This window comes from Botrytis sinoallii (assembly GCF_014898435.1).
Source record: "Botrytis sinoallii strain Bc 23 chromosome Unknown BSIN_022, whole genome shotgun sequence".
Classification (NCBI taxonomy): domain Eukaryota; kingdom Fungi; phylum Ascomycota; class Leotiomycetes; order Helotiales; family Sclerotiniaceae; genus Botrytis; species Botrytis sinoallii.
This window is the reverse complement of record NW_024066049.1, coordinates 380,624-406,604: the sequence shown is the minus strand read 5'-3', so window position 1 is coordinate 406,604 and position 25,981 is coordinate 380,624. Positions and strand designations below refer to the sequence as shown.

The window sequence follows — 25,981 nt, the reverse complement described above, 5'->3', positions numbered from 1 at the left end:
GGACAACAATATGATTACAGACATTGAACGACTCATACTTCTTCACAGTTTCCGTGATATCGTTTGGCAATACTGTCAAAGAAAATTGACATACGATATCGATAAACTCCCTGCAATCTCAGGTGTATCACGACTTCTTCAGCCAGCCATTGGAGGAGATTATCTTGCCGGCTTGTGGAGTTGCGATTTACTCGTTGAGCTTTGTTGGGTTCCTGAAATGAAACTGGGATGTCTTCACATCAAGCCCTATCGTGCGCCCTCATGGTCATGGGCCGTAACGAACGATCGCGTCAAATTCCATCGGGGCACCGTCATCGCACCTAAAGATCGAATTGCCGAGTTGAAAGTTATAGACTATCATGTAATCCCGAAAGTCGAGAACAATCCTTACGGCGAGATAGAATCTGCGTATCTAATCACTGAGGGTTTGACCCTTCCTGTTCTACGAGCATGGCAAACGAGACATCTGGGAAGATATGATTATGATGGTTACTCGGGTACATATTGTTTTGATGATCCGGCCGGAATTTCGCATTTTGAAGCTTCGGAGTGGTCTAAGAATTACGGGTGGCAACAGGCTTTTTGGAAAATGGACGAGGATCTAGGAGTGCAGATAATGACGGGTTGGGAGACGCATGCGCATGGTAAACAAGTCATTGATATTGAAGAGGAGAAATGGATGCAGGAAGCATATATTGTTTTGCTTGTTGCGTCAACAAATAGAGATGATGGGGATGAGAGACCATATGCTGAGTGTTTGATTTTGAAGAAAGTTGATGGAGATAAGGATCGCGATGATGATACAATAGAAGTTTATGAAAGAGTAGGAAATTATGTGGTTCATCATGAACCGGAATGGTTGGAATCTTGGACTATGAAAACTGTTAAATTGATTTGATATGAGATGAACCAATATATACAAGATCTTTTCAGACTTCACTGAAATCTACATACAATACAATATACTGCTACAATATCCAATCCATACAAACGAATGGAATGCTCCCGTAAACAGATTCCAATAAAACAAAACAAGATAAAGCAAGCAAACAAGTCCTATAAGCAAAGGTATCTAAATAAGATATATAAACACTATGAAACACCACATATCAATCTCATCTCACTCACTTTCTTTCTTCAATTAAGAAATAGCGTCAGGCAAATTCCATGAATCCTTTACTCCCCCTAACGAGCGCGATCTCCAAACTTCCAAGTACCAGCTCCTGAATTATGGGATAGATAGATAAAATACAATTATCCTGATGAAATCTCACATCTCTACTCTATAGCTTTCAGCTCCATATCTATGATGACTAAATATCTCCAGACACCCCTTCCCCCTTCTCCCTTCCCCCTTCACTCTTCCCCCTCCCTCCCCTCTCTATCCTTCTAAACATGAAGAAACATACCTAACTCCCAACAACCATCCATCCACTAATTCTCCATACCAAACCAACATTCAAACATGCAGACACCAAACCATCAAATACCCTACCCACTTCTCCAACTTTCCTCAGTCTATACCACAGCTTACATTTACACACACCACAACCCACACCATAACACCAACACGAACCAATCCCTTCCCAAAAGTCATTCTAGTCCAGTATCAACACCGTCTCAAACTATCTAACACTACCTACTCATCTAACATCCTGATCTGAGTTGCATCCAAAAAGACAAATGATATTTTGAAATCTCTACTCTTTATATCCCTTGCTCTTCCATATCTTCCTTTCTCTCTTTTCCAAAACTTGATTAGACTCTATCCCATCCACCCATACATTCAAGCCCTCCATCCATCCAAGAATACACACATTCTCTCTAACCACCAAAGAACCCAAAAATGACATACAGTGAAAAAACCACCAACTTTTCAGACACAATTTCACAAAATAGTTTTCACTCATCAATATATACCCACTGCTAAGCACTCTCCAACATTCACCAAGATTCCCCAATCATCCTGTAAGAACATCATGTACCTCTGGCTATCCTTTGAATTCTTTCCATTCCATGATATATAGGTACCGTACCATAAAAACTTCTCACAATAACCCTTTCATTCCAGTATCTTCCACTCCCAGTCAATTCTAGTTAAACCAGGAACTCAATATCAAATTCAATACCAAATTAAATCCTAGTCGTAGTACTTTACTAAACGAACCAAAACCACCTACATAGCTACCTAGCTACCTAGCTACCGTACGAACCCCCTCGAACCAACCAATCCCCTCCAATCCCCTCGCTTAAAACAACCCTTCCCTGTACTTCCAAAAACAACTTCACTTCCAAAACCCATCACACATTCACCCATCCCCAACTATTCACTCATCTCGAACTTCTCAACCCCTCATAAAACCTCCCAAGTTCCCAATCTCCTCCCCCCACTTCACAAACTCCGAACATCCATCTTTCCAACCTCGAGATATCTTCCACATCACACATTTCCCTGGTTCAATCTCCGATCCATTAATTACCATAACAAATCTCCTTGTTCTTTCCATTTCCAAGAGCTCGAGACTCTTGCATTTGCATCTGGACAAACCATTTTGGGGAATAAAAAAACTGTTTTCAATCCACCCGTCGCTGTATAGCGGACATTAAGCACCAGTTTTGTTTTCACAATCCTCTTCAGTCTCGTTAATTCCACGTGATTGTACGCGCAAGACCGAGTTCGAAGATTCACACGTCTGCTAGATCGATCTAAAGACACCTTCAAGATCTATATCTTCTAATCTTCCTCGATCTGCAAGAAACAACTGAGCTTTCGAATCATACATCCCGCTGCAATCTTCGAATATTCAACATGTCGAACTTCCCGCCATCGTTTGGTCGAGGAAACATCTTCTCAGGCGGTCCTGGCAAGAATAGTACAACAACCGATCCATCTAAACCCCCTCGCTCAATACCACCAACTTCATCAACTGGTCTTGCAGAGGAAATCATGAATGCGACCATGGAGGGTGCAAGAAATGCGTTAGAGCCAAGCAAGACTTCGGGTGATACTAGCGATATATCTTTTGGTACGTCTTCCATGTACTTTTTGCATCATCCAGAGTAATTACTGACATAAAGAGAAGACACTCACTATTACTGCGATACTGAGACCTCCGAGGAGGAATGCAGCACCATGACAACCGACACAGAGATCGAAGCTCCACCTCCACCATCGCGAGGTCTTCTCCCCAGCGAACAACCCCTTATCCCTTTCGTTCCCGCTCGATTAAAGAAAGGCGAACGAGCCATGATCACACCAGAGATCCAAGCTCTACTCAACGCAGCCGGAGTACAACCCAACCCCAAATACGAGGGTGAAATCACCGCCGAAGTTCTGAACGACTTATTGACTTCAGCTCAGGAAACCTGCGCACTACACATCACGAACATCCACCCCAAAGCTGAGATGGCAGATCTCTTCTCCACGATTCACCACGGGAAAGTGTATTCTGTTGCGTGGAACGCACCGAATGAAGAGTGGACCCATGCAGCTGCACGACTTTGCTTTTGCGTACGCGAAGCTGCAGAAAGATATCTCGCGGATAGTGGGATAGGTGATGGGATCCAAATTCTCGGGCAGCGAATCACAGTAGAATGGAACAGAAACAGAAAGTGTCCTGTCCCAGAAGATGAAAGCCATCAATCTCGCGTGGTGCAACTTCGCGGTCCACGATCTTTCGGGTTCTCCGCTCAAGATCTTTTAGATTTCTTTGGCAAAGACATGAAATTATTCATCATCTCCCGAAAGGAATGGGATCACAAGACTGATCAAAAGGTGGTAGAGTTAGCTTTTTGCGGCATCAAAGCTCAGTCGAGAATGGCATTCCGCTGCTTCAAGCAAAAAGTCGCGGCACAAGGATTAGGAGAGCAGTTCGACATCCGATTTGCTGCTGATCCATGTGATCCAAGTGCGGCTCAAGGTAGAGACATGTTCATGCCTCGACCACGTACACGTCAAGTCACACCACCGCCACCGCCACGACAACCTCGCACACTGGATAGTATTCGTACATCTAGTTGGCGTTTTGGGGCATCTTCCGGACCGAATCGAAATGGGAATCCAAACTCCGCACAACGAGCTGGACCAAAGTATGAGAAGGGCACCGGCCCAGGTGCAAAGTATTGGAGACGTACTGAGTGAGGCAACCAGCGAGATGAGATTGACTCTAGAGTAAGAGTCTTATAGAAGCAAAAATCCCCTACGCACACATTTTCGGTCATAATTTCCTTCCGTATTAAGGGAAGGGCCCATCAAGGTCAAAAGCCATATCATTGACCATCTTGTTCCCCCCGCTATACATCTATGCAACCAACAGCGAAAGGAGCCCCACGCCATACCTCATCTGCAGCCAAACAGATTTGAGCGACTTCCATCTGAAAGGCTTTGTCAGAGCAAAATCTACCAGACTAGGACGTCTGTATCATATTTTCGCCACATAGCTGCTCTGCACAAAGAAATATACATAACCCCGACAAAATATTCCCCACTTATTACGACACTTACAGCGAGTGACGGTACCTCGACTTCTTCATTCCTATTCCAGATTCTTCGAGTCTAGTGAAGGAAGAGCCTGATCACAAGGGGCTCTATGTTGGTGGTTATAGCGTTTGATTTATTGCATACTAAGGATATCCCGGGCAGCTTCCGGGTCAAAAGTTCATCGTTGATTACTATCATGAGAAACACAAACGCATAATTGGCTCTGATGTGATGTGATGTGATAAGATGAATGCGACTCACTGTCCTGCGCTCGAAGAAACGTTTGTACAGGAGGAACTCCTAGGCTGACTTGACCATGACGGATGACTCCTGCTAGTGAGATAACTCGGATGGTTCTAACTATCGCCTTGAATGATTCCGAGGGGAAATCCCCAGTTGTTCCTTGCCTTGAATGATTCAGGCATAATCCAGTATGAGCTCACCCAGTATCTGTACAATATCGTCTGGAAATGCATACAATGACACTAGAAGTCCAGATGCTTCTCGTCAAGCCGTTCGGGCAAGCTTTGGAGGAAGGAGAATATGTCCATATGTGCTCACGAAACTCGGAGTATCTGCCTTTCAAGAGGCTCCAAACCAATCCTTAAACTGCCAAGTGATATCCAGAAAACACCAGATCCCATTCGTAAAGTCTGTTAGCCCACAATACAAATCCCAAACAGAATAAACGAAGAGTGCAGCTTCCCCAACAATGCAATGCAGCCTTAAAGCAGACATAACCAAATAAGTGCTAATCCGCAAATTTCTTTTTCTTCCAAACTATCTGTTACTATCCACCACCACCCGGGTATCATCCTGGTACATTCCGCCTTGTCATTGCATTTCAGGTTTCCAACAAATCCACGAAAAAGTGCCGATCAAAAAAACAAAGCTCATTCGAATGCATAGTCGTTTGTTTCTCCTCCTTTGTATCGATGTAGAGTTGCAGCCTGATTCGAGATCTTTCCACCCAATCAAGGTTTTTCCCGATGGTTACCTGCATATTAACTTGGATAATTGGTTACATCCTAGTTCGAACACAGGACTTAACTTCAAAACTTCTTGCGTTCTCCAGAAATCTGAGCTTGATTAATATCAGCTATCATCATCTCTTGCACAATATTCTTCAAAATTATCATCACAACAGACCGCTAGATTTGATCTTTCTACATCAGTCTTGATCCCTTTCCCAACTCGTGTTCTTAAACACAAACGAAAATGGTCCATCAGCCAAGTACGTGGGAACTCTCTCTTGATCGTGCGAAGCAGCAATTTCGTGACCACCAACACGAATGTCAATATGATGGGAGAATTAGGGGTTCCCGCAAGCTGCCAAGTTCGATGAAAACCAGCTCCAAAGTGAGAACCACTACGAGTTCTGATCATAATCAGGATAATAACCGTTTGTACTAAGACCAAGCTCACACTATCCATTGCTGACTAGAGACAGATGATAGCGAGTTTCCCTTCGATTCGTGGGTTGAGTCTATAACTGAGGCGGTCATCCCCTACGAAAAACATACTCCACACGTTCCATCAAACGGGAGGATACAATTATTTGACTATGCACAAAAGCTTGGCAGTTTTTCATCAAAATTGAGTGTAGCATCCAATGCCAAAGATACATCCACCGCAATATCTGGTAGAGTTTTCAATGAAAACTATCAAGGTACCATGATCCAACACCTCGGAACGAACACCGAGAGGCAGATCGGATTTAACAAGTCCTCGTCTGATAAATCTTACACGCGATCCGTCTCAACGTCTTCAGGTCCAAGTTTATCGTCTTCGTTTACATCGACTGCATCGACTGACATTACGACGCCAGTGCTTGACGGAAACCATTCCCAAATACCCAGCTGGGATAAAAATATGCCCATGCCACTTATTGACACCTCAAACGGTCTTCATAGATACGAATCATTGGCCAAGACACCCCAAGACGTCGTGGTGCTAGATAAGTACCCAGTCAACGAAGACGTGAAGAAAAAGAAATCCGAGTTCATTCCGTCAGCAATCCTCAAGGGTGAGAGCCGTCCGACCAATCCCGAAATGATTCGTAAAGCTGCGGAAGTTGGTCTTCCTTCCAATCCAAATTACAAAGGCGAGCTCACCAACTTCAATCTCCGCAATGCAATGTGTCTCGACCACGAGAATTGTTCGGTGAGAATCCATAAAATTCCTCCAGAAGCCAGTCATTCCGAGATCTTCGCTGTGATTACCCATGGCAAGGTTTTCTCATTCAACTACACCCCTCCCGTCGAAGGACTTTTTACTCATGCCGCTGCCGATCTTGTCTTCCTCACACGAGACGCAGCACAAGACTTCTTCCATGACGCAAAGTTCGGCCGTGGCCTTTATATTCGCGGGGAGAGACTTACGGTCATGTGGAATAGGATTAAAGTAATGCCGGCGGAAGGTCGATATGAAAGAATGTCAAGAGTAGTCAGAATTAAAGGCCCAGCCACCGAATTGTCGGCAAAAACTGTCGAAGTATTCTTTCGGGGCAGATTTGAGTTCGATCTTGTCACGAACAAAGAATGGGTCCAGAGAGATGGGTGGAAAATTGTCGAGTTAGCGTTTTCGTCTATCCGTAGTCAAAGTGAGTCGGCGGTAAAAAGTTTCAAGCTTTATGTCGAACAGGAGATGCCGAATGTTGGATATCGTATCTGGTATGCTCCTGATCCATGCTTCAAGCTTGATCGCATAGGAAATTTTCGATTATCCGGAAACTAAAGGAATCGCCTTGATTAGATAAAGAGTTAATTTACGGCACTGGATTGGTTTATCATGACAGCCTTTCATCTGCCAGCTTATGAGCGGCATCTCGTGAAACATCGAAGCGATCCTCATCGTATAGCACTTGTCCGTCTTTCTTCCTTTCTAGACTTTCAACTTCGAGCAAATATTCCGAACGCGAATGGGTCTTGTATACAGCTCGTCCAATCCTACAAAATCCGACCTGATGATTTTGAAATTTAATGCCATGCACCTAGCGATTCATATAGGCCCTTTGATCCGAGTTTATTCGTTTCTTTTTGGATAGTGCGTGTATATGGGTGATAGCTGGGCTTTGTGCGTCTTCTTTTAAGTGGTCTAAGAGGTGTGTTATCAAGAGCACAAGTAACAAATCTGCAATGGTGGTGAAACCGAGGCGTAATGTAGGCTCATGAGTCCTGATACTGAGGATTAATTAGGCTTTGACATGAATGATCAAGCCAGAAAGCCAAAAGAAAAAAGCTCCCCTACAGCTCTAGCGATCAAATTGCCAAAGCTGTAGGATCTAAATCGACATGGTGAAGTGTGCGTCCTTCTAAAAGCCCATTAACTCAATTCACCAGACTTGGCAAGGATCTTCATTCACACTATTAGACTCTCGTCGCATTGATATTCGTGCGGCATCAAAGCCGTTCCCGCTTTTCACCTCAAATACTCTAGTATATCACGAATCACATCAAATACTTTGCACCGCACTCACGGGCTTATCTAGAAGACTATTTTTATTCTCAGATCTATCAATATTTACAGGAAAAGCTAGCAGATACCCGTTCGCGAGCCTCGTAAGATGCTCTACCAAAATCTGATCTACATAAGTATAGACGGAGCAAGAATCACAAATTATATTGGCGATTGTGCCTCAATCGCTAGCAACTGGAAGATTCCGCACGCGACGAATTCAAGATCAACATAGTACAGTACACCATATGCCCCTTCATGGCATTTTATTTCCTTCTCTTCACTTCAAACATGTGGCGGAATAACTTTTGGCGGATTTGGATAATAGAAAGCTGCGACAGCGATGTTGATGTACACAAGTACGCAGAGAGCACCCTCTAAGTAGTTGGATCTGCAATCTTTCAAGAAGTTTCCCACCACCAAAATGGACAGAATTAAAACAACGATAATAAAAAGATCAAAATTCAAATCCATTGGGATATCAACGATCCAGCCAATAATGACAACAAGGGGACCGTTAAATAGAGCCGTTTGAATGGTAGCACCTAAAACATGGGAAAGAGCCAGGTTCATAGAATTGTCATGAGCTTCGTCAATGGCTGTGAGATGTTCGGCAAACTTCTCAACAAGTGGAACCAAGATCAAACCGACGAAGCTGTCGGAAATGCCATCTTCATCAACAATGAATTCAATGCTTTCCACAAGTCTAATAGCAGTGAATGTAACCATGCTAATTGCAACAATCAATGCCACGACGCATTCCGTAAATGTCAACTTTTCCTTTAAAAGATCTTCTTCATAATCTTCTTGTTTATGTTCATCGGCCTCAAAAATAGCGTCGTATATAGATTGGTGAGAGCGCATTTGGAAGTATACGTATAAGGCGTACGAAATTATCAGTAAGATAGACGTCATTCGTGAAATGTGAAGAACGGAATCAGCGAGCACGAAAGGATCATAATCAGAGTTGGCGCTTTTGACTGCCATGTTGAAAGCCGCGGGTACAATGAGACCGAGTCCACTAGTTCATTGGGTTAGACGATGCCTTTTAAGAGATCTGGAAGGGCACATACGCCTGAAGAAGCAAATCACTTCCAACTTCACTAATTTCCTCATCAAACTCTTGCTCATCGTGTGTCAATCCTCCTACGAAGAAGCACATGCCTAAACATAACAACTGAGTAGCCAATATAGAACCCATGATGGCGGCTTGCATGACTTGAAATTGTTGCCTGGCAAGAAGTACCATGAACATTACGATTTCAACCACAGATCCAAGGGTGGTTTCCATCAAAATGCCGAATACTTTGTCCAATTTCCGGGAAAGTTCTTGACCAGCAAAACCTATAAGATTTGCAGAAGGGATCATGGATAAATAATTGAGAATGAATATGACTGTATGCCATTCTGGACGAGCATATGTAATGACGATGGCAACAGGAACAATGGGCCAAAGAAAATTGACGGCTTGTGAAGCACTACTTGAAGATTTCCAGCAAAGTTGAATACATTTGATGGGACTTAATCCTCTTCGACCACTTTCACCCTCTGGGGCAATACCTGTTGTCACCCTAAATCCTAGGTGGTTTACCTCGAACCCAGGAATGAGTCGATCTTCTTCAGTACTTTGTGGAGATCCACTCTCTGCACGAGCTTTGTTCCTAGCAATAATAACTTCATCTGGTAGGCTTGAAAAAGAGATCTGAATCGAATGCTTTAATGGCGGACGAAGACCACCGGAATTTCTAGAGCCATTTGACGGGGTGAGTGCTCTTGTAGATGCCATTGTTGAGATGGAGCTGAGTTGTGTTTTCTTTTGAGTGGGGGGTGGAAGAAGGTGAAGGCGAAGGAAGTGAGGAGAAAGCAGCAAAGAACATCATGGCAACACCTACGAGCAGAAATCATATGGAAAGACCGGAAGTCGTTACTGCCATTGATTAGCTGCACCTACCATTTTTATATTGCCTGATAACCAGGAAGGGCCATCGCGACTTCCACATCATCTTTGCTTAGCTGAAATGCATTCTATGATGGAATCGAGAGGTAGAGTTGTAGGTTGTTTGAACGGTGTACAACTCCTCGATTGCAGAATTTCCCTCAACATCTATTAACATCAATATCAGCATTGCAATTGATAGCTGTGATGATGGCATCGATAATAAAATTGACCACCTGCAGTGATCGATGAAGATTGTGTTGCGGTGCCCAGTTGAAGAAATCCGGATGCGGAACAACATTTAGCCGCCATAACCTTAAGGTTATGTAAGGTTAAAGTTCAAATAAAGTTTACCTTGCAAATCGGATTTCTCCAATTTAGGAAATGGGCAAGTTCGATCTCCAAAGTCCGTTGTCAGCACGGCAACTTAGAATCCAACTTTATACCAAAAGTGCCGAAGCCTTCAACTTTAGCTGAGGTTTCATCCATAGATGTCATGTCTGCAAGCAGGCCGAACTGCGAGGTCCGATGTGCGCTGGATGACACTGGAATGCTTTGATAATCACACAGATATTTGATTGCTAACCCATAACCCATCTGCACTATGACTACAGCTGACTACAGCTTGCCCGCTTGCGATATCAGCTCTTTTCCATTTAGGTATAAGTATTTGATTTTGTACACGTTTAGACTTCGATGATCACCGCCTTGACGATCACTGCTTAAGAAACATACTTAGAGCTCTCTCAGACTTCACTCAACATTATTTGCACAGCTTCCTTTTTCTCAAGATGTCTCCTGCAATTCCCAAAGATTCCACGGTCCTTGTTACCGGCGTCAACGGCTACATTGGATCTCACGTCGCTGATCAACTACTCAAAGCAGGATATCGAGTAAGAGGTACTACGAGAGATGCTTCCAAGGTGAAGAAATTACTCAACCTTTGGGAGGAGCAATATGGAAAAGATAGAGTGGAGGTGGCAGTTGTACCAAACATGGCCAATGAAGGAGCTTTTGATGAAGCTGTGAAGGGTGTAACTGGAATTGCACATGTAGCATCAAACTTGTCTTTCTCACCAAACCCAAATAATGTAAGACTTTATTCATTCCATTGATAATACGTGTCTAACTTCTAAACCTTTATTCAGGTTATTCCAGAATGTCTCGCTGGTGTAAATGGTCTTCTTAAATCTGCAGCCGCAGAACCAAGCGTTAAACGTTTCGTCATTACGTCCTCGGCCATAGCCGCAACAAGTCCGAAGCCCAACAAGGAATTCTATATCGATGAAAATACATGGAATGATGAAGCTGTCGAAGCAGCGCATGCCCCACCACCATATGAGCCCTCGAGAACATGGGCTGTCTACGGTTCTAGTAAAGTTGAGACCGAGCGAGCGGTATGGAACTTCGTGAAGGAAAAGAAACCAGGCTTTGTAGCCAATGCCGTCCTCCCAGACACTGTCATGGGTTTGGTTTTAGATCCAACACAAGGTTCTACCGGTGGCATTATTCGACAACTTTACTTGGGGGATAACTCCATGATGAAAGACCTTCCTCCTCAGTATTTCATAGATGTACAGGATGTAGGTCGTCTTCACGTCTCTGCTTTAATCGATGAGGATGTGAAGAATGAGAGGTTATTTGCTTTTGCCAAACCATTCAACAATAACATTTTATTGAGAACTTTCCGCAAACTTCGACCCGATGCCAAAATCATGGATGACTTTCATGATGATAGTATCAACGATTTATCCAAGGTTGCTAATCAAAGAGCCGAAGAGCTTTTGAAAAGGGACTTTGGGCGTGCTGGTTTTACCAGCTTGGAGGAATCTTTGGCCAACAATATTCAAGGACTCTGAGTTTTGATATAATGGAATGGGAAGATGAGCCGAGTCTTGATTGTTGTTATTGAAATATATCATTGTTGTTTTTGCTTGTTTTTTTTCTCTGTGACTTCAGACTTTGATGGAATGTACTTGAGTACCTAGGTATCTATAGTGGACTTTCCTCTAGTATCAATTGATAACATTACCAATAACCTTTTGTCTTGCTTTTCAACACGAGTTTTGCATATCGATCATACTTGCAACTATGGCAATCCTAGGATGCATTTGAACTTGAAACGACAATACTAAATCAAAATCCGTTTCAAGATTCGGAATTGATCTTTTATAGAGCGTACATCAACTGCAAGTTTTCACCCAGGCGTGCGTGATGCGCTGGTGAATCGATTTCTGGCAGCGTTTCAGATACAAGTCCTTTTGTAGAGCTCAATGCCACTATAAAAGCAAGTGATTACCATTGAGACCATCCATAGACATATTTGCTTCAAATTTGCAAAGAGATATATGAATGGGAAGTCCATCACGATACAAATTTGTATTTCCATTCCTCGATCTCATTTTGCTTGCTTGTTTACAGGGAATTTTATATAACTTACCTACCTAGTAGGTATTGAAAGATTGAGATTTGCACGATGAGTTGATTGCAAATGATTCATGATTTGACAATAATAGTTAAATTCTCGGTTTCGACCGATGGCGAAGAGTTTCGTGGTGTTTAGCATGGGGTACTCAATTGTCTTTCTCTTTCAATTGTATAAATTAGAACATATTGCTCTGCACAGTGTATGTTTCAATTATCCACAAAATACGAATTTATTTCCGCATCTCTTTCACTTTCCGGACCCTGTATGGCTTGCCTTCTGATTTGTGGATGGGTTGGAGGATGGTGTTTAGATTTGAATGGGTTTTATATTTGGTGCTTAGGGGGGAGGGAGGAGTGTGATGATATGGTATTGAGGGGAGGGGGGGGGGTGTATTCACTCGTTTTCGCTGTTTTTGGTGTTAGGGGGATGGTTGGGAGATTATGGGGGAGGGCACTAGTGTGGAGATTCTGGGTATATAAGAACTGCCTGGGTTTGATGTGCAAGTGTATGGGCGACCTGCTTAGGGGGCAAACAAATTCAGGACTCTGCTGGATGATTTTTTGGGTTTCCGGGTTCTAGTTTGCTTTATAGCCAGACGAAAGGGAAGTATTTCTGTCCAGTAGTTGAAGTGTGAAATGATTCGTTTGACGGGGGATTCGAATTGACAAGAAAGTTTTATAGCGTGTTTAATAGCAATGATAATGTGAATGTGAATGAAAATCGACATATTTCAGCTGGGAATAGTTCGGATGGGTTGAGATATACTGCTCCCAAAGAGTGGGACCCGAATTAACAATGCGTGGGTGGAAGGAATTCTCGCAGCTAGCGAAAAGAGACCATTCGAATTTCTTCCAGAATTATCAAGTATATGGATACAATTCATGAAAAAAGCCCAGCTTATATACGTACTCGAGGAGGACTCTCGCCTCGGGTAAAATTACCTACATAGGTATCCAGATGAGAGAGTCATTCACTCAACACCTCAGGATATCGATTTTCTCACATTCAATCCCAGCGATATTGGTATAAAATCTCGTCATCTGTGTAATATCAACAGCAATGCAACGTCCTACCTTCGATTTTCTCAAGAGGGGAGCCAGCAATATACTGCTTCATCTCCGCGCCATTACCATAAGAGTTTTTGCAGTTTTTTCCTTCTATCATGAACGGGATTGTCGCCTTCAAGCCCAGGTGTGTCATAAGTGGAATGAAAATTATATGACGGTAATTGAGTCATGCGAGTGGTGACGGCTTTTGGTATTGGAAATGACAATGATAATGATTAGGACGCTCACTCTAAGTGGTTTGGATTGTTTTTTGTTTAGTAAGTTCATAGGTGATAAATGATAGCATTCAGATGCTTAATTGACGAACCAGTATACAACGCCGATCTTCTCTTTCCACGCACTCCTGAATCAATGAAGCTGCTCTCATCCATATCATGTGGGATTTGATCTCCCGACTACACTGCGCTTAATACTCACAGTTGAAGACCAAGCGAATCTTTCTAGCTGCGAATAGGTATCTCAAAGGCATAGTATGCCGGGTAGATATCCACCCATTCATATATTTTGACATAAAGTCCTCACATCTATAAGCATATAAAGAGATTTCTGTGCTTGAGCTTCGCGTATCAAAGTCGTACTAGCGCTCCACGTTTACCGCAGCAAGTTTATGGACTTTTTTTTGTCAGAGCCTTAGAGGAAACGGGATGTTTGGAATCATGCTTTGTTTTGCAGTCAGGATAGATTATAGGGGGATTCTGGGGGTTAATGAGGTTTATGTACTGAGAATGAGAAAGCAGAGGGTGGCAGTTGTGAAGGAGGATTAAACGACAGCGAAGCAGGCTTGCGGTAAAATTTTCAAGTGATAAAGGAATTCCACGGGAATCGAAGGTTCGCTTGACTATTTGTTTGATCTTGGGAAAACTGTTCTTCAATACCTTCGCGAGTAGCTCCTATAGTGATATCATTGCTCCTGATCAATGCCATTAAGTGCCTGGTCTCTTGGTTTAATAGCTAATGCGCTGGCGTTGCGGTTGTCGTTTCGAAGCGACAAACTTAACATCATACTGCAGGTTCGTAAAGGTTCGATTGGTTCTAAGTAGGTAGTCTGTTGAAGTGAGAATTCTCGAGAGAGAAAGGCATCACAATTCACTTGAAATCCAGTTTTTATCTCTCTTTTCTCTCAAGTTTAAAAGCATCTGACCCAACTCGCTAGTAGCAAAGACAGATCTCTTCAATGCTCACAGTATACTCAGGACTATGATACCCAGTTTTCAGGATCAACGACTTCATTGTTAACTATCCTGACCATTTCAAGTCAAATGCATTTCTGGGTTTCAACTACACATATCGGCTGGCATAAACTCACAAAAAAGGAAACAATATCAAACTTTGTGAATGGACTCAGAGTTTATTTCTACTTGACTCCGCAGGTACTCACTGTCTATATGTAGCACTCATGACTCACTTACGTTCTCGAGTGTTGTCGTTCTTCCTCTCGAATCTTGTCGTTTTTTGATTTCCATCTTCTGGGGAGGAATCGTACTTTTCTAAACTTATTCTACTAATTTTCGTAGAAGCAAAAAAACTAAAAATCATAAAGCCAATCCGAACTGCAAATCACGAATATTCGAAGTGAAACTAAGTATACACTTACTCCCTATGGAGACTTAAATATAAAAATAAGTTGATTGCTCAAAATCCGAAAATCAGCATGAGAACTATGATTCATCTCGGAAAATAGTATGCTTGAATTGTAGTGATCGCGTGCACCCCGCGAGCGAAGTACTCTTCGAGATTGATCGTAAGCGCCCCCCTTAATCTCTATCTCGGAATATGAATATCGACTTTCCACACTCTTGAGTACATAGATAGTAAATAAAGATCACTGTCAAGAATTATTGTTATGGTTGTTATTCAAACGCTAAAAGATATCTCGCTGTCAAAATTCACATATGGAACTCCAAACTTCGTGGCTCGATCATAGTCACCACTTTCTGCGGGAAATTCAGGCAAGAAAAGCTCACTAGATATTTGGGGAAATATACGATTGTAGCTTCGCCCATATGGGCGTTGTTTCTATCTTTTCTGTCGGCTTGTGCGGAAAAAGAAATAGGTTGCTCAATTCGAGATTTATACACCCTTCTCTTTAAACGTTATCCTTTCATAACTGCGATTCAAATTCAATCCAGCGATCCGGCCCCACATAAAGCTAGTCTCATACCTCAGTATACACTGCTCATCGTCTATCTCCAAACCTGGAGTATAAAATAGGAAAGACTCAAGAGAATGCCTCTGTGTGTAATAAGATCCACCACCATCAACGTCAGGAATCAATGCTACAACACCTAATATCAAAAGAACTTGTCTGAAGCATACAATTCGCCATTCTTTCCTCTGTTAGCCCCGCCGTATTAGAGGGACCGTCAGTAATTGAATAACTAGTAATATATACGACATGCCACTCCCTGTATTTCCAGCATCAACATAAACGAGTAGACGAAACAAGATGAATATGTGAAAAAGATACCAAAGATATCTGTTTGTATGGGGGGGTTAGAAAAAGAATTAGAAGTAGTAATAATAATAATAGTAATAGTAATATCTAATAAATTCCACGACGATGAATAGAGATATATAAGTATCAGTTAGTAATAGACGATAACCAATAACCAATAATCAATAAGAATGACAAGAAAATACAATCAATAACACAGAACACAGAATAGAAAACCTAAAACCTAAAACCATCACCAAAAAAAAAGATATCATAAATCTATATTTTCAAAACTAACAAATCAAATAACAATATTCCTATCCTCACCTCACCCTACCAAAAAACTCCTCGATTTTCATAAATCCATCTTCCATTCCTATTCCATTCCATTTCCATTTCCCTTTTCTTTTCATTTTGAATCCACTCTACCCTCCTACACTCTTCAACCCTCAAGTTTCCATTCCTTCCTTCCCCTCACACACCACATCCCCCCCCTCTTCTCCTCTACCATAATCCCCCCAAACCCATCAAACCCTAAGAAATAAAACAAAGCGCTCCCAACATCAAATAAAACACAAATAGAGGAAAAACCGCCAAGCCCACTCGATTCTTCACCACTCCACTTCCTCCCAAGATACTAATTCCCGCCGCCATACTCCACGCCACCAGGACAATGTAGATGGGGATTCGCGGGATGGGATGAAGACCTAGTGCTGAGAGGAGTGCGGCAATTACGAGAGGGAAGAGGGTATAGCCGATGATGCAGACGGATTGGGCAAAGGAACTTGAGGAGAGGGTTAGCTGGTATTCGAGTATGAGGCGTGAGGAAAAGAGAAAGTGACTTAACAAGGAAGAAGACAAAATATAAAGAAAACTCACATATTCCCACCCAACAATTTAATCTGCACCGTCACCACCGCCTCCCCCAACCAAACCATAGCAAAAACCCCACTAAAAACATTACTCATTTGATCTCCCCTCGCCCTAAAACTCAACAACAATGACAACCCCAAACAAAAAACCAACGGGCCCCATAAATCCCAATCTCTCAATCCCTCACTCATCGCATTCCCTTGAGTCAATCCCTCTACATCCGTTACTCTTCCAATCATGCCCCTCAATTCTTCTCTCGCCCCTTGAATCCCATTTTCTCGAAACTGCGAGTATGCGCCTCGCAAACCATGAGAATCAATCATCGAGCCTCCAAAAAGATATTTAGGATATAGCACTTCCCGCATTTTAGACCAGATGGCTGTGAGATCGCGCGAGAGGGTGTCCCAAACCGATTCATCGAGGGTATTTGTGGGAGCTCGACGATCTTCGCCTGGGATACGGGAGGTGAGATAGTTTTGGGAAGATTGGGTGGAGGATTGCGTTTGTTGGATGTTTCCGGTGAGGGGAGTGCGGGAGGTAGTAGCATTGAGTGGATCGTCGAGATCATCGAGGGTTGCTGGGTGGATTGATCAGCATATGTAGATGGATGTGAGAATTAGAAGCGGGGAATCAATGCAGGAGTATATGAAGGAGGGGAGAAATCATAGGAGTATCAATGTGTTTAACTTAACCCTCGCTCTCAAGATTTAGTATAAAATGATCGCAGGCTTGAAACCTTTACACCTTCCCTTCGTTCAATCACAAAGAGAATCTGCAGAGAAACATAAATCAAATGAACATACCATCATCAGGATCAATCAAATCATCCTCCACACGAGGTTGATCATAATGCTGGTAAGGATTTGAAGACGAAGCCATGGTTCCTACTTGGTGATTCCGTCGTGTCGAAGATGTATCCGCGCTGACAATGCGATGATATAGTAGAGGCACTGGTACATGCAATTGCGACTCCAAGTACTGAGTAACACTTCGAACCAAGTTCTGTGCGAACTAACCGTCCTGTCCTTTCGTGAACTTTAAGAAGTCGTAACCGTGTGCGAATCAACTAGCAGTTCGTAGCGCAAAACAATCTAAATTTCTAAATGTGGATGAACGAGTGTAGATTATTCGCGGATGTTTCGTTACTGACGATAAGGTATCTAGGTTCATGAAGCTATCCAAAATTCCACGGTTTCCTTAAGCTAAACATGAGCTGCGTATTCTAGACATGGTGCTAAACTATTTATGGTTAGATCTCCCGTTTGACATATACGAGGTCCAAGCTTCTCTATCCATTCCCAAGCTATTTGCAGGAGGAGAAAAAACAGGCGGAATTTGAAAATTTATATTCTATCAATATCTTCTAATTTAATTAAATAAAAGATAATTCACAAATGATTTATATAGATTTAAAAAGACAAAAAGAAATATTAGCTTCTTATTTATTAAATAATATTTCGAGATTTTATTTTATATGATATGAGAGGGAAATAATTGAATTGTAAAGGCTGTTTTAGAAATAATCGAGTACCGCCTGTTTTTTCTTCTGCGAATAGCCCATTTCCATCATTTCATAGATATTCAGGATTTTACTACAAATTCCACAAAATATTCATCCATAAATACTAGATAAGAAACTCATCGCAGCATATAAAAGAGTGTACTGCTATGGCTACTTTTCCCATTAAGTGATATTGGTAAATAAACACCAATTGAATCGTAAAAGAATCATCAACATCCATCCCCTTGCAACATCTGTATCCCCAAAAGAACGTTCAACTACCTCTTGACCAAATTCTCACTGCAAACTGTGAATTTATCCTTCCTCCTCTCCCACCTACAATCAGATCCCTTTTCCATTTCAGCTCTCCGTTATCCACTCATCTGATACAAGTCTTACTGCTTTACGCAAGCTCGTCTGGTAGGTAAAGGTACTAATGATGAGTACCATTACCATTACCATTACCATTATGTCCATTTCCATAACCATTATGTCCATTTCCATAACCATTATTTCCCATTCCATTTCCATTTCCATTTCCATTTCCATTTCCATTTCCAGGAGCGGAAGTACCAGAATATCCATTATTCTGATGAGCATAACCAGTTGGACCAACCGGTTGATAATCATGCTGAGCATAACCATCTGGTCTCATTTCCCCCAACTTTCTTCTCTTTTCTCTTCTCTCATTTCTCTCCTCTCTAAAAACAAGACCAAGTGAATGACCCGTTTCCTTTCTCTTTCCAAGTCTTCGAGCCCAGTCTACTTCTGCTTGATTAACAGGCGGCTCCATTTCAGTGGGCCCATAAGGATTCCAAACTGGTAATGCTGGAGGTTGGGATTTGGGACCAGGGACGCCGCGTGCATAAGCTCCAATGTTTCCATTGATACCACAAAGTGCCCAAGCAAATACAGCCACTTCTCGAATGCTCTTGATGGATTCTTCTTTAGATGCACCAGGTTGAAGAGCCGTAGCTTCGGGACCATGAACAAAACGATCATTTGGATCCGGTCGAACAACATGTGGCGCAATCGGATTAACACCCCATGGAGCAATAGCTTGATGATCGATACGAGAAGTAGCAGGAGCTTTGCGAAGAATAACCACCAAACCATCCGAAGTACAAGAAATGACAGCTTCCAATTGAATCGGTTGAAAGACGGGTAAAACCTGACCAGTACTGGGATTAGCAGCAGATCTTTGACGATTGTTTCGTCGAACGACTCCTTCTCTGCCAGGTTGAGAAGTAGTGCGTGTGGTCGTTGGAGAAGATGCTGAGTTGGAATTTCTACCAACTGCATCACCTTCATCTTCATCTTCACTTCCACTAATATCACTAGCATCATCAAGAGCTTGATTGAGTTCTTCGATTTCATGAGGATGACGCGGATCACGACACCAAAAGATGAGGTGAGCTATAGAATCATTTCCTTTGGCACTTTCGATAGCGGCAATGGATTCGGCCAAGCATTGTTGTTGAATGCACTCGTAAAAGCTTTTACCAACAACATATTCCTTACTGATGCCAATAACTTTTTCAATTGCTTCAGTGGAATACATAACTGTCAAGCTTCGAGTGAAACGATTGAGGATCAAAGCAGCTCTTGGTTCGCGTGTAGAAGTTTCCGTAACCGGGTCTCGAAATTTGAAGGAAAGGTTTTCCAACATATGGTATCTGTGATCCTTTGGAGGAGCAGTGAAACGTTTAACCAAACTCTTAGAAGTTTCCTTCTCTAAATCAATGTTAATAAATGTGAGTTAATAGGGGGGGAGGGAGAAAAGGTCATACTGATAGCCCCACGAATTCTATCCATGTAATTCTCATGCGAATCTTCGTTATAGTAACTTGTACAAGCAACCAAGACATCATGAACAACCGAAAAAACACATTCACAAGTGACCCATTCAGGTTTTCCATCCGGTTTGCTATTCTTGTGTGCGATTTTGGCATGATAAATAACAGCAGCTTTTTCCAAGTGAACACCTTGACTTGTAGCTTGACGAGCAAATGGCGTATTGTCGTTGTCCTTATCGAAATATTCGAACCAAGGTTTGCCTACAACATCCTCAGGTTCATACCCAAGAATTTCAGAGATCGACTCTGAAGCGAACAGAATGTTGGCTTGAGGAGTAAGGTCTGATCAAAAGTAAACGTTAGCCTAATTCATGAGGCATTCTTGAATCATTAGGAAAATAGATGACGCTCCGCTGGTCCTCCGGGGGCTACTGCCGTAGGGGCCGACTAGTAGTGAAAATTAAATCTTCGAGCGTAGCGAGCAAAGGGGGTTTGGGGGCTTGCCCCCATAATGACATCTTTAATCATTCACAAACTTTTCTGGTTGTTTTAGAATGAAGAGATGGTTCCCCAGTCCTTCCCTACCCACCCTAGGTTCTGGATCTTGCTCCCAAATGATACCAAAAAACAAAGCACTGCCAACAAGAAAACTTTTTCTCATGATTTCCTACTCATCTCCCCCATCATCATTATCCACATTAAAACGACCCCTCTTTCCCCACAAACATTGACTCTTCCATAAGTCATACCACTAAGGACTATCTCCAACATCATTGTAAAATTAGAGAAAGAATTTACTCACTGTGAATAGTCATAAAAGTAGTCTCCATTTTGAAGAATCTGGCGTTTGTATCTCTAATAAGATGCTCAGTTCTATCGGCAGACGATGTGAATCGAAAGACTCGAAGTTGGCCTTTCAACAAGTGATATGTGTAAAGTGTGATGTGATGAATGGAAAATAAAAATATAGAAAAGGGGGGAACTAGGGAGGTTATATAGAAATGGAGCTAGATGTATGTGGTACTATTTTTGTATGGTGATTGGACATGGTAATTGCTTTGAACTGAGGCGGTAGAATACCTAGTCCTTTGAGGGGGATCGTCGATTCAAAAGAACAAGAATAGGCTGGATTGGTTCGAGAAGAGTTGGGAGGTTATGTGTGTAATTTCTGAGTGCTATCAACCCCGCGAAGCCATTTGATGGAAATCCCTAATTCCGTTCCCGAAATGTAGTACCACTGACTGTTGCGTACTCCAAACCGACCACTTTCACGGCCACTTTTGAATTGACGAATATAATTGGATGGTTCCGGGTGAACAAGCGAATTGAGGTCCTTTCTCCGTGTTTGATGATGATGGACCCTAGGGATTGGTAGTGCCCTGTTCCCAGGATTCAATTGATCGACAGGGTACGAATACGCAGACTTTTTGTTTTCCCAGGAAGGACTGTATGCGTGTGTGCTAGGTATCTTTGCCGCTATCCCGCTGTCACGAGGGTTGCAGTCTAATGAGAATGTATGTGTGTATGTATGTGTGTATATATGTGTGTATGTATGTGTGTATATATGTGTGTATGTATGTGTGTATATATGTGTGTATATATGTGTGTATGTATGTGTGTATGTATGTGTGTATGTATGTGTGTATGTATGTGTGTATGTATGTGTGTATGTATGTGTGTATGTATATGTGTATGTATGTGTGTATATATGTATGTATGTATGTATGTATGTATGTATCTTCGGGACTGGGGAATAGAAAATATTCATGAAATGGGAAGAGTTTGAGTGACCCGCCACTGTTACCACTTTCAAGAGTCTCAGGTCAAGGTTGTGTTCAGAAGGTCGTTCTTATAAGAGGTTTCTGGGGGTTATAAAAGATGCCATGCCGTGTAGGGCGTTTAGTGTAATAATGTCGTATGCATGATGAAAAGGATGGAAAATGATGGAATGAGTAGGACTTTTTGCTTTTTTTGTTTCAAAGTTTGATGAATGCCACCCAGTCGATAGATAGGTAGTCGGTCGTGATAGAATTGTGTTTTGGACGATGATGTTTCTCTTGTTAGTTGTACGTTGTAACGAGTAAAATCTTGGGAATTTCTTGTTTCTGGTCTAGGGAAAAACTCCCCAACGCTAAAAGCGGCTATTACAAACATCATTTTAGTGTTTCTTAGTATTTTTAGTATGTAACCTTACAGAAATCCCTGTGTCGAATCCCTCGGTGAGGTGATTTCTGAAGATATAATTGGTTTCTTTCGATTTTCAGGGTCGATGATGTTCCAAGGGGTGGTTGAGGATAAATTCATGCCAGCATGTAGACCCACCTGATGAATACCTGGCTCGAGTCTGGGTATCGAGGGTACTCCGTATGTATTCGAGTTGAAGTTTGGATATACAGAGGCAGAATCTTACTTACTTACTAGCCATGAATGTTTTATTGATATCTACCCTTCCCTTGTTCCCTTGCCCATTTGATAACTTCAGCTCGATTGTGAAGATTGTCTATCCTCTTTCCGTGGACTCATTACCATATTTGACATCTCCAACCCAATTCAGATACTACTCGGCCTCCATGGCAATGGCCCCCGGAGGACCAGCGAAGCGTCATTTACTATTCTTGCGAAAAACAAATATCGGTTGATTACCAATCTAGATAGATATTCTAGACCATGTTACTCCATATACTTCCTAATGCGATTCAGGGCTTCAGCCTCGAAAAGTGCTTGGTTCTGACCAGGCTTGAGAGGATAACCACTATCTACAAGGTACTGGGGATTTTATATATCTATTGCTTATCTATTGGTTAAATTGACCCAAGAAATTTGAGAAATGTCTGCAGGATCCCCGTTGGAAAGGGTTGTCTTTGGGAAAGTCAATTCATTCTCTTTGGCTCTCCACACATGGCAAAAGCCATACGTTTCTCAGCTCCGTCTCTGCCTCATTTTTATCATCCAAGCACACCGGCTCGAGACCGGATAATCCATTCTTTCCCCGTGTGATCACTTGTTGCATGATTAATGCATTCTCCAAGATATCAGGATGGAATATATTAAGGGGAGCTAGCGAAAGAGACTAAGTACATGATAAGACAGCTTACGGGAACCATCAAGTAGCACCCGCCTATGCAATGACACCTATCACTAAGAGAATGATGAGCATGAAATCAAGAGGATTTGGTATACGGTCTACGGTAAGTTGTATGTATGCACACTCAGTTGCGGGATAAGGGATATGGAAAATCGGATATATTCGGGAGGCACAGAAAGGATGAGAGTAGATACCTAGGCATAGGGAGGTAGGTATAGGTACAGACGAGCACAAGCAAGACAAGAACCGTAAGGTAAGATCCCTACTACCTGCCTTGCGTACACACTCAAATTGGAAAACTTCGAATCAGCTTCTTTTTGCCTCCCTTCTCTTTCCTTCCTTTCGTGTTCGTATTATGGAATTGCTTGTCACAGGGGATGATATCATGAAGGCAAAATGTCTTGGAGGATTCTAGATTTGACGAATATGTAACGTTATCAGTGGTAGGTAGTTTTGACAAAAGCAATACTGAATCAGGACCGGTAAAGTAGTCACTCCGCAAGCTTAGATAGTCATGATGGAGGGCTTTGATGAAACATTTCAGCAGCTTGCGTCAGGTAAGAGTTTGAACATGATGAACGATAGGAATACCAGGAATGGGTAGATGGATAGCTAGGTTGTAGGTAGTAGATAGTAGATAATAAATAAGTAGTAGATGGTAAATAGAGAGATAAATAGATAGATAAATGAATAAATAGATAACGTGTTTTATCATCGAGTGGATCATATCACCGAATGGATCACTCAATTTACATACAAAATTCGTCTGTGCGTAACCGTGCACTTTCTTTATTTATTGATAGAATTTTTTAAAAATTTAATATATGAAATCTAATTAAAAGTGTACTATGAAAATTTAATTTTTTTTTGAATATTCAAAACACTATAAGAATTATTATAGAAATAGTTTTTTTGTAACGAAAATCGTGACTGTCACGACGCTAACTATATGATCTATAGTTGCCTTTGTATCTCAAGTACAGTATACTAGCACACCCTACTTTCTATAAATAGAGCTTCACTTTTCCATAGCTTTTCTACTTTTATAATATAATATAAATCTTTATCTATATCTTAACAGTTTATACTATCTTTAAATAAGCTATTATAGCTTTATTTCTTATTTTATTTCCAAAGCCTTATTAATATCTTATTCTAATCGTATTAATCACATTCATTATTGATCTATTGTATACTCTGCTGCCAATATTTTGAATCTCAAAAAGTATTGAAGATAAATAAACAAGCATCTATATCAGAAGTACCTATATCTAGTTTATCTTCACAATTCCTTTTCTTGAATTACATTTTCAATTTCACCAAAACTGATATCTTTCTCTTTATAGATCTATTCAATAATCTAAACACTATATACTTCACTATTACTTAAACTATATTTAAATCGATCAAATCGATTACAGGCTTATTACAAGCTCAAGCTATTACTATTTAGGCTTAAGTCATTAATATTCAATTAAAGATTATTGAATTGAAAAATACAATTAAGATATTAAAGATTACTGTTTATAATAATTTGTAAGCTTTATCTTATTACAAATATCTCACCATCCCCGAAAAGTTTAGTGATAATAAATAAAATATTGCAAAGTGCCAAGATCAGTATACAACTTTTTGTAATGTAATCAATCACTATTTAACTACAGATTATGAAAATAAATTAGAATTTCAGAAAATCACATTTCTTATTAGTCTACTTTCTGGTTTTGTTTATACAAATAATCAGATATACTTTGATATAATTATAGATAATATATATAATTCTGATCTTTAGCCTTTTGAATAGTATACTATAGCAAACATCTAGTATAAATTAAATAAACAATATTAGACCCTAAATTTCTCACACAAAGCTTTTATGGATTATAATAAATGTAAAATAAAGAAGATCCTATTTAATAACTTTATTATTGAATTCAAGTAGCTTATTATCAAATATAAGAAGACTATTGAATAATAAATCATTAATCTTAAATTTAAAGTTTTATAAGAACTAATCAATACTTCAGTTAATTATTCCAATAAACCTTTTACTATTGATATTAATATATAAGTAGTTTAGTGGTAAGACATTTATAATAACTTAGAGAAGAAGATTTATCTTGATAATTAATGTAAAAACTAAAGCACTAATTTTAGTGATCAGAAAAAACCTAATAAAAAGAAGTCTGCTATTGCTGTTATAATATCTATACCTGATCCTTCTGGAGATTCTATATAACTGAATGCTGCTCATTAAGGCTAGTGATTCTTATTATATTATAATAAAAAACAATATTTAAATCTTAGCCTCTATCTTTATTACAAAAAGCCTAATTATATCAAATTCAACTATAAAGAAAAGCAATACAATAATACAAAATATAATATCAATTCAGAAATTATACAATACTTCGATTATTCTTTTATTATAAATCAATATGTTTCGAATATCCATTGTTTTCCTGTTATTGATTACTATTACAATCCTGAACCCTATTACAATGCTTATAGTTCTATTTACTAGAATACATTTCTATCTACTAATCGTTTTCTGACTGTTATAGCATCATTTCGATATACCTCTCCAGTCCCCACTAGTAGTAAAGATCTGGATGGATTTGTTAAAAGCTTTGTATATTCGGATAATAGCGAAAATTCAATTCTTTAGTTAAATATATTAAAAGACTAATCTTGATTTATAATTGCGAATCGAGATTCTTTATAGAAAGTTTGTCTTTATAGATTAAGAGATTAATTATATCTAGGGATTCTTTATATTTTAAAATAATGAATAGCAAATCTCTTAAAATCTCAATGGAAATTTTCCTTATATCTAATATGATTATTCTACTTATTGGCTTAATAGATAATGGAGCCGTGGGATATAGGTTTATAGATAAAACCCTTATATCCAAGTTTGGTATC

The 25,981-nt window shown here is 40.7% G+C and overlaps 7 protein-coding genes across 7 annotated transcripts; 4 read left to right on the top strand and 3 right to left on the bottom strand.

Moving 5' to 3' along the window:
- Positions 1-10: 10 nt before the first annotated feature.
- EAF02_009825 (uncharacterized protein) lies at positions 11-898 on the top strand (the record flags this gene model as incomplete). The annotated part of the gene is made up of 1 exon (XM_038905873.1): positions 11-898. One exon carries the CDS (start codon positions 11-13, stop codon positions 896-898), a length of 888 nt encoding a protein of 295 aa, XP_038754296.1.
- Positions 899-2,809: 1,911 nt separating this feature from the next.
- Positions 2,810-4,141, top strand: EAF02_009824 (uncharacterized protein; the record flags this gene model as incomplete). The annotated part of the gene is made up of 2 exons (XM_038905872.1): positions 2,810-3,026; positions 3,084-4,141. 2 exons carry the CDS (start codon positions 2,810-2,812, stop codon positions 4,139-4,141), a joined length of 1,275 nt encoding a protein of 424 aa, XP_038754295.1.
- Positions 4,142-5,698: 1,557 nt separating this feature from the next.
- Positions 5,699-7,216, top strand: EAF02_009823 (uncharacterized protein; the record flags this gene model as incomplete). The annotated part of the gene is made up of 2 exons (XM_038905871.1): positions 5,699-5,882; positions 5,931-7,216. 2 exons carry the CDS (start codon positions 5,699-5,701, stop codon positions 7,214-7,216), a joined length of 1,470 nt encoding a protein of 489 aa, XP_038754294.1.
- A 1,005-nt stretch (positions 7,217-8,221) lies between these two features.
- EAF02_009822 (uncharacterized protein) lies at positions 8,222-9,722 on the bottom strand (the record flags this gene model as incomplete). The annotated part of the gene is made up of 2 exons (XM_038905870.1): positions 8,222-8,957; positions 9,010-9,722. The coding sequence occupies 2 exons, from the start codon at positions 9,720-9,722 to the stop codon at positions 8,222-8,224; spliced, it is 1,449 nt and encodes a 482-aa protein (XP_038754293.1).
- A 555-nt stretch (positions 9,723-10,277) lies between these two features.
- Positions 10,278-11,941, top strand: EAF02_009821 (uncharacterized protein). Its single transcript, XM_038905869.1, has 2 exons — positions 10,278-10,963; positions 11,021-11,941. Exons 1-2 carry the CDS (start codon positions 10,664-10,666, stop codon positions 11,729-11,731), a joined length of 1,011 nt encoding a protein of 336 aa, XP_038754292.1. The 5' UTR covers positions 10,278-10,663; the 3' UTR covers positions 11,732-11,941.
- Positions 11,942-16,307: 4,366 nt separating this feature from the next.
- Positions 16,308-17,829, bottom strand: EAF02_009820 (uncharacterized protein). The gene is made up of 3 exons (XM_038905868.1): positions 17,478-17,829; positions 16,681-17,251; positions 16,308-16,585 (listed from the first exon to the last, which is right to left on the bottom strand). Exons 1-3 carry the CDS (start codon positions 17,551-17,553, stop codon positions 16,336-16,338), a joined length of 897 nt encoding a protein of 298 aa, XP_038754291.1. The 5' UTR covers positions 17,554-17,829; the 3' UTR covers positions 16,308-16,335.
- Positions 17,830-18,608: 779 nt separating this feature from the next.
- EAF02_009819 (uncharacterized protein) lies at positions 18,609-20,801 on the bottom strand (the record flags this gene model as incomplete). The annotated part of the gene is made up of 3 exons (XM_038905867.1): positions 18,609-19,909; positions 19,966-20,313; positions 20,774-20,801. The coding sequence occupies 3 exons, from the start codon at positions 20,799-20,801 to the stop codon at positions 18,609-18,611; spliced, it is 1,677 nt and encodes a 558-aa protein (XP_038754290.1).
- Between the last annotated feature and the right edge of the window lie 5,180 nt (positions 20,802-25,981).

What these genes read in the sequence shown, in the direction of transcription:
- EAF02_009821 (XM_038905869.1), top strand. Translation starts at nt 10,664, where the DNA reads ATGTCTCCTGCAATTCCCAAAGATTCCACGGTCCTTGTTACCGGCGTC. An exon ending in TCTCACCAAACCCAAATAAT is followed by an intron (nt 10,964 to 11,020) that starts GTAAGACTTTAT and finishes ACCTTTATTCAG; the next exon opens with GTTATTCCAGAATGTCTCGC.
- EAF02_009820 (XM_038905868.1), bottom strand. Translation starts at nt 17,553, where the DNA reads ATGGCTTCGTCTTCAAATCCTTACCAGCATTATGATCAACCTCGTGTG. An exon ending in TTTGATTGATCCTGATGATG is followed by an intron (nt 17,252 to 17,477) that starts GTATGTTCATTT and finishes CAATCCACCCAG; the next exon opens with CAACCCTCGATGATCTCGAC. An exon ending in AAATTGTTGGGTGGGAATAT is followed by an intron (nt 16,586 to 16,680) that starts GTGAGTTTTCTT and finishes CCTCTCCTCAAG; the next exon opens with TTCCTTTGCCCAATCCGTCT.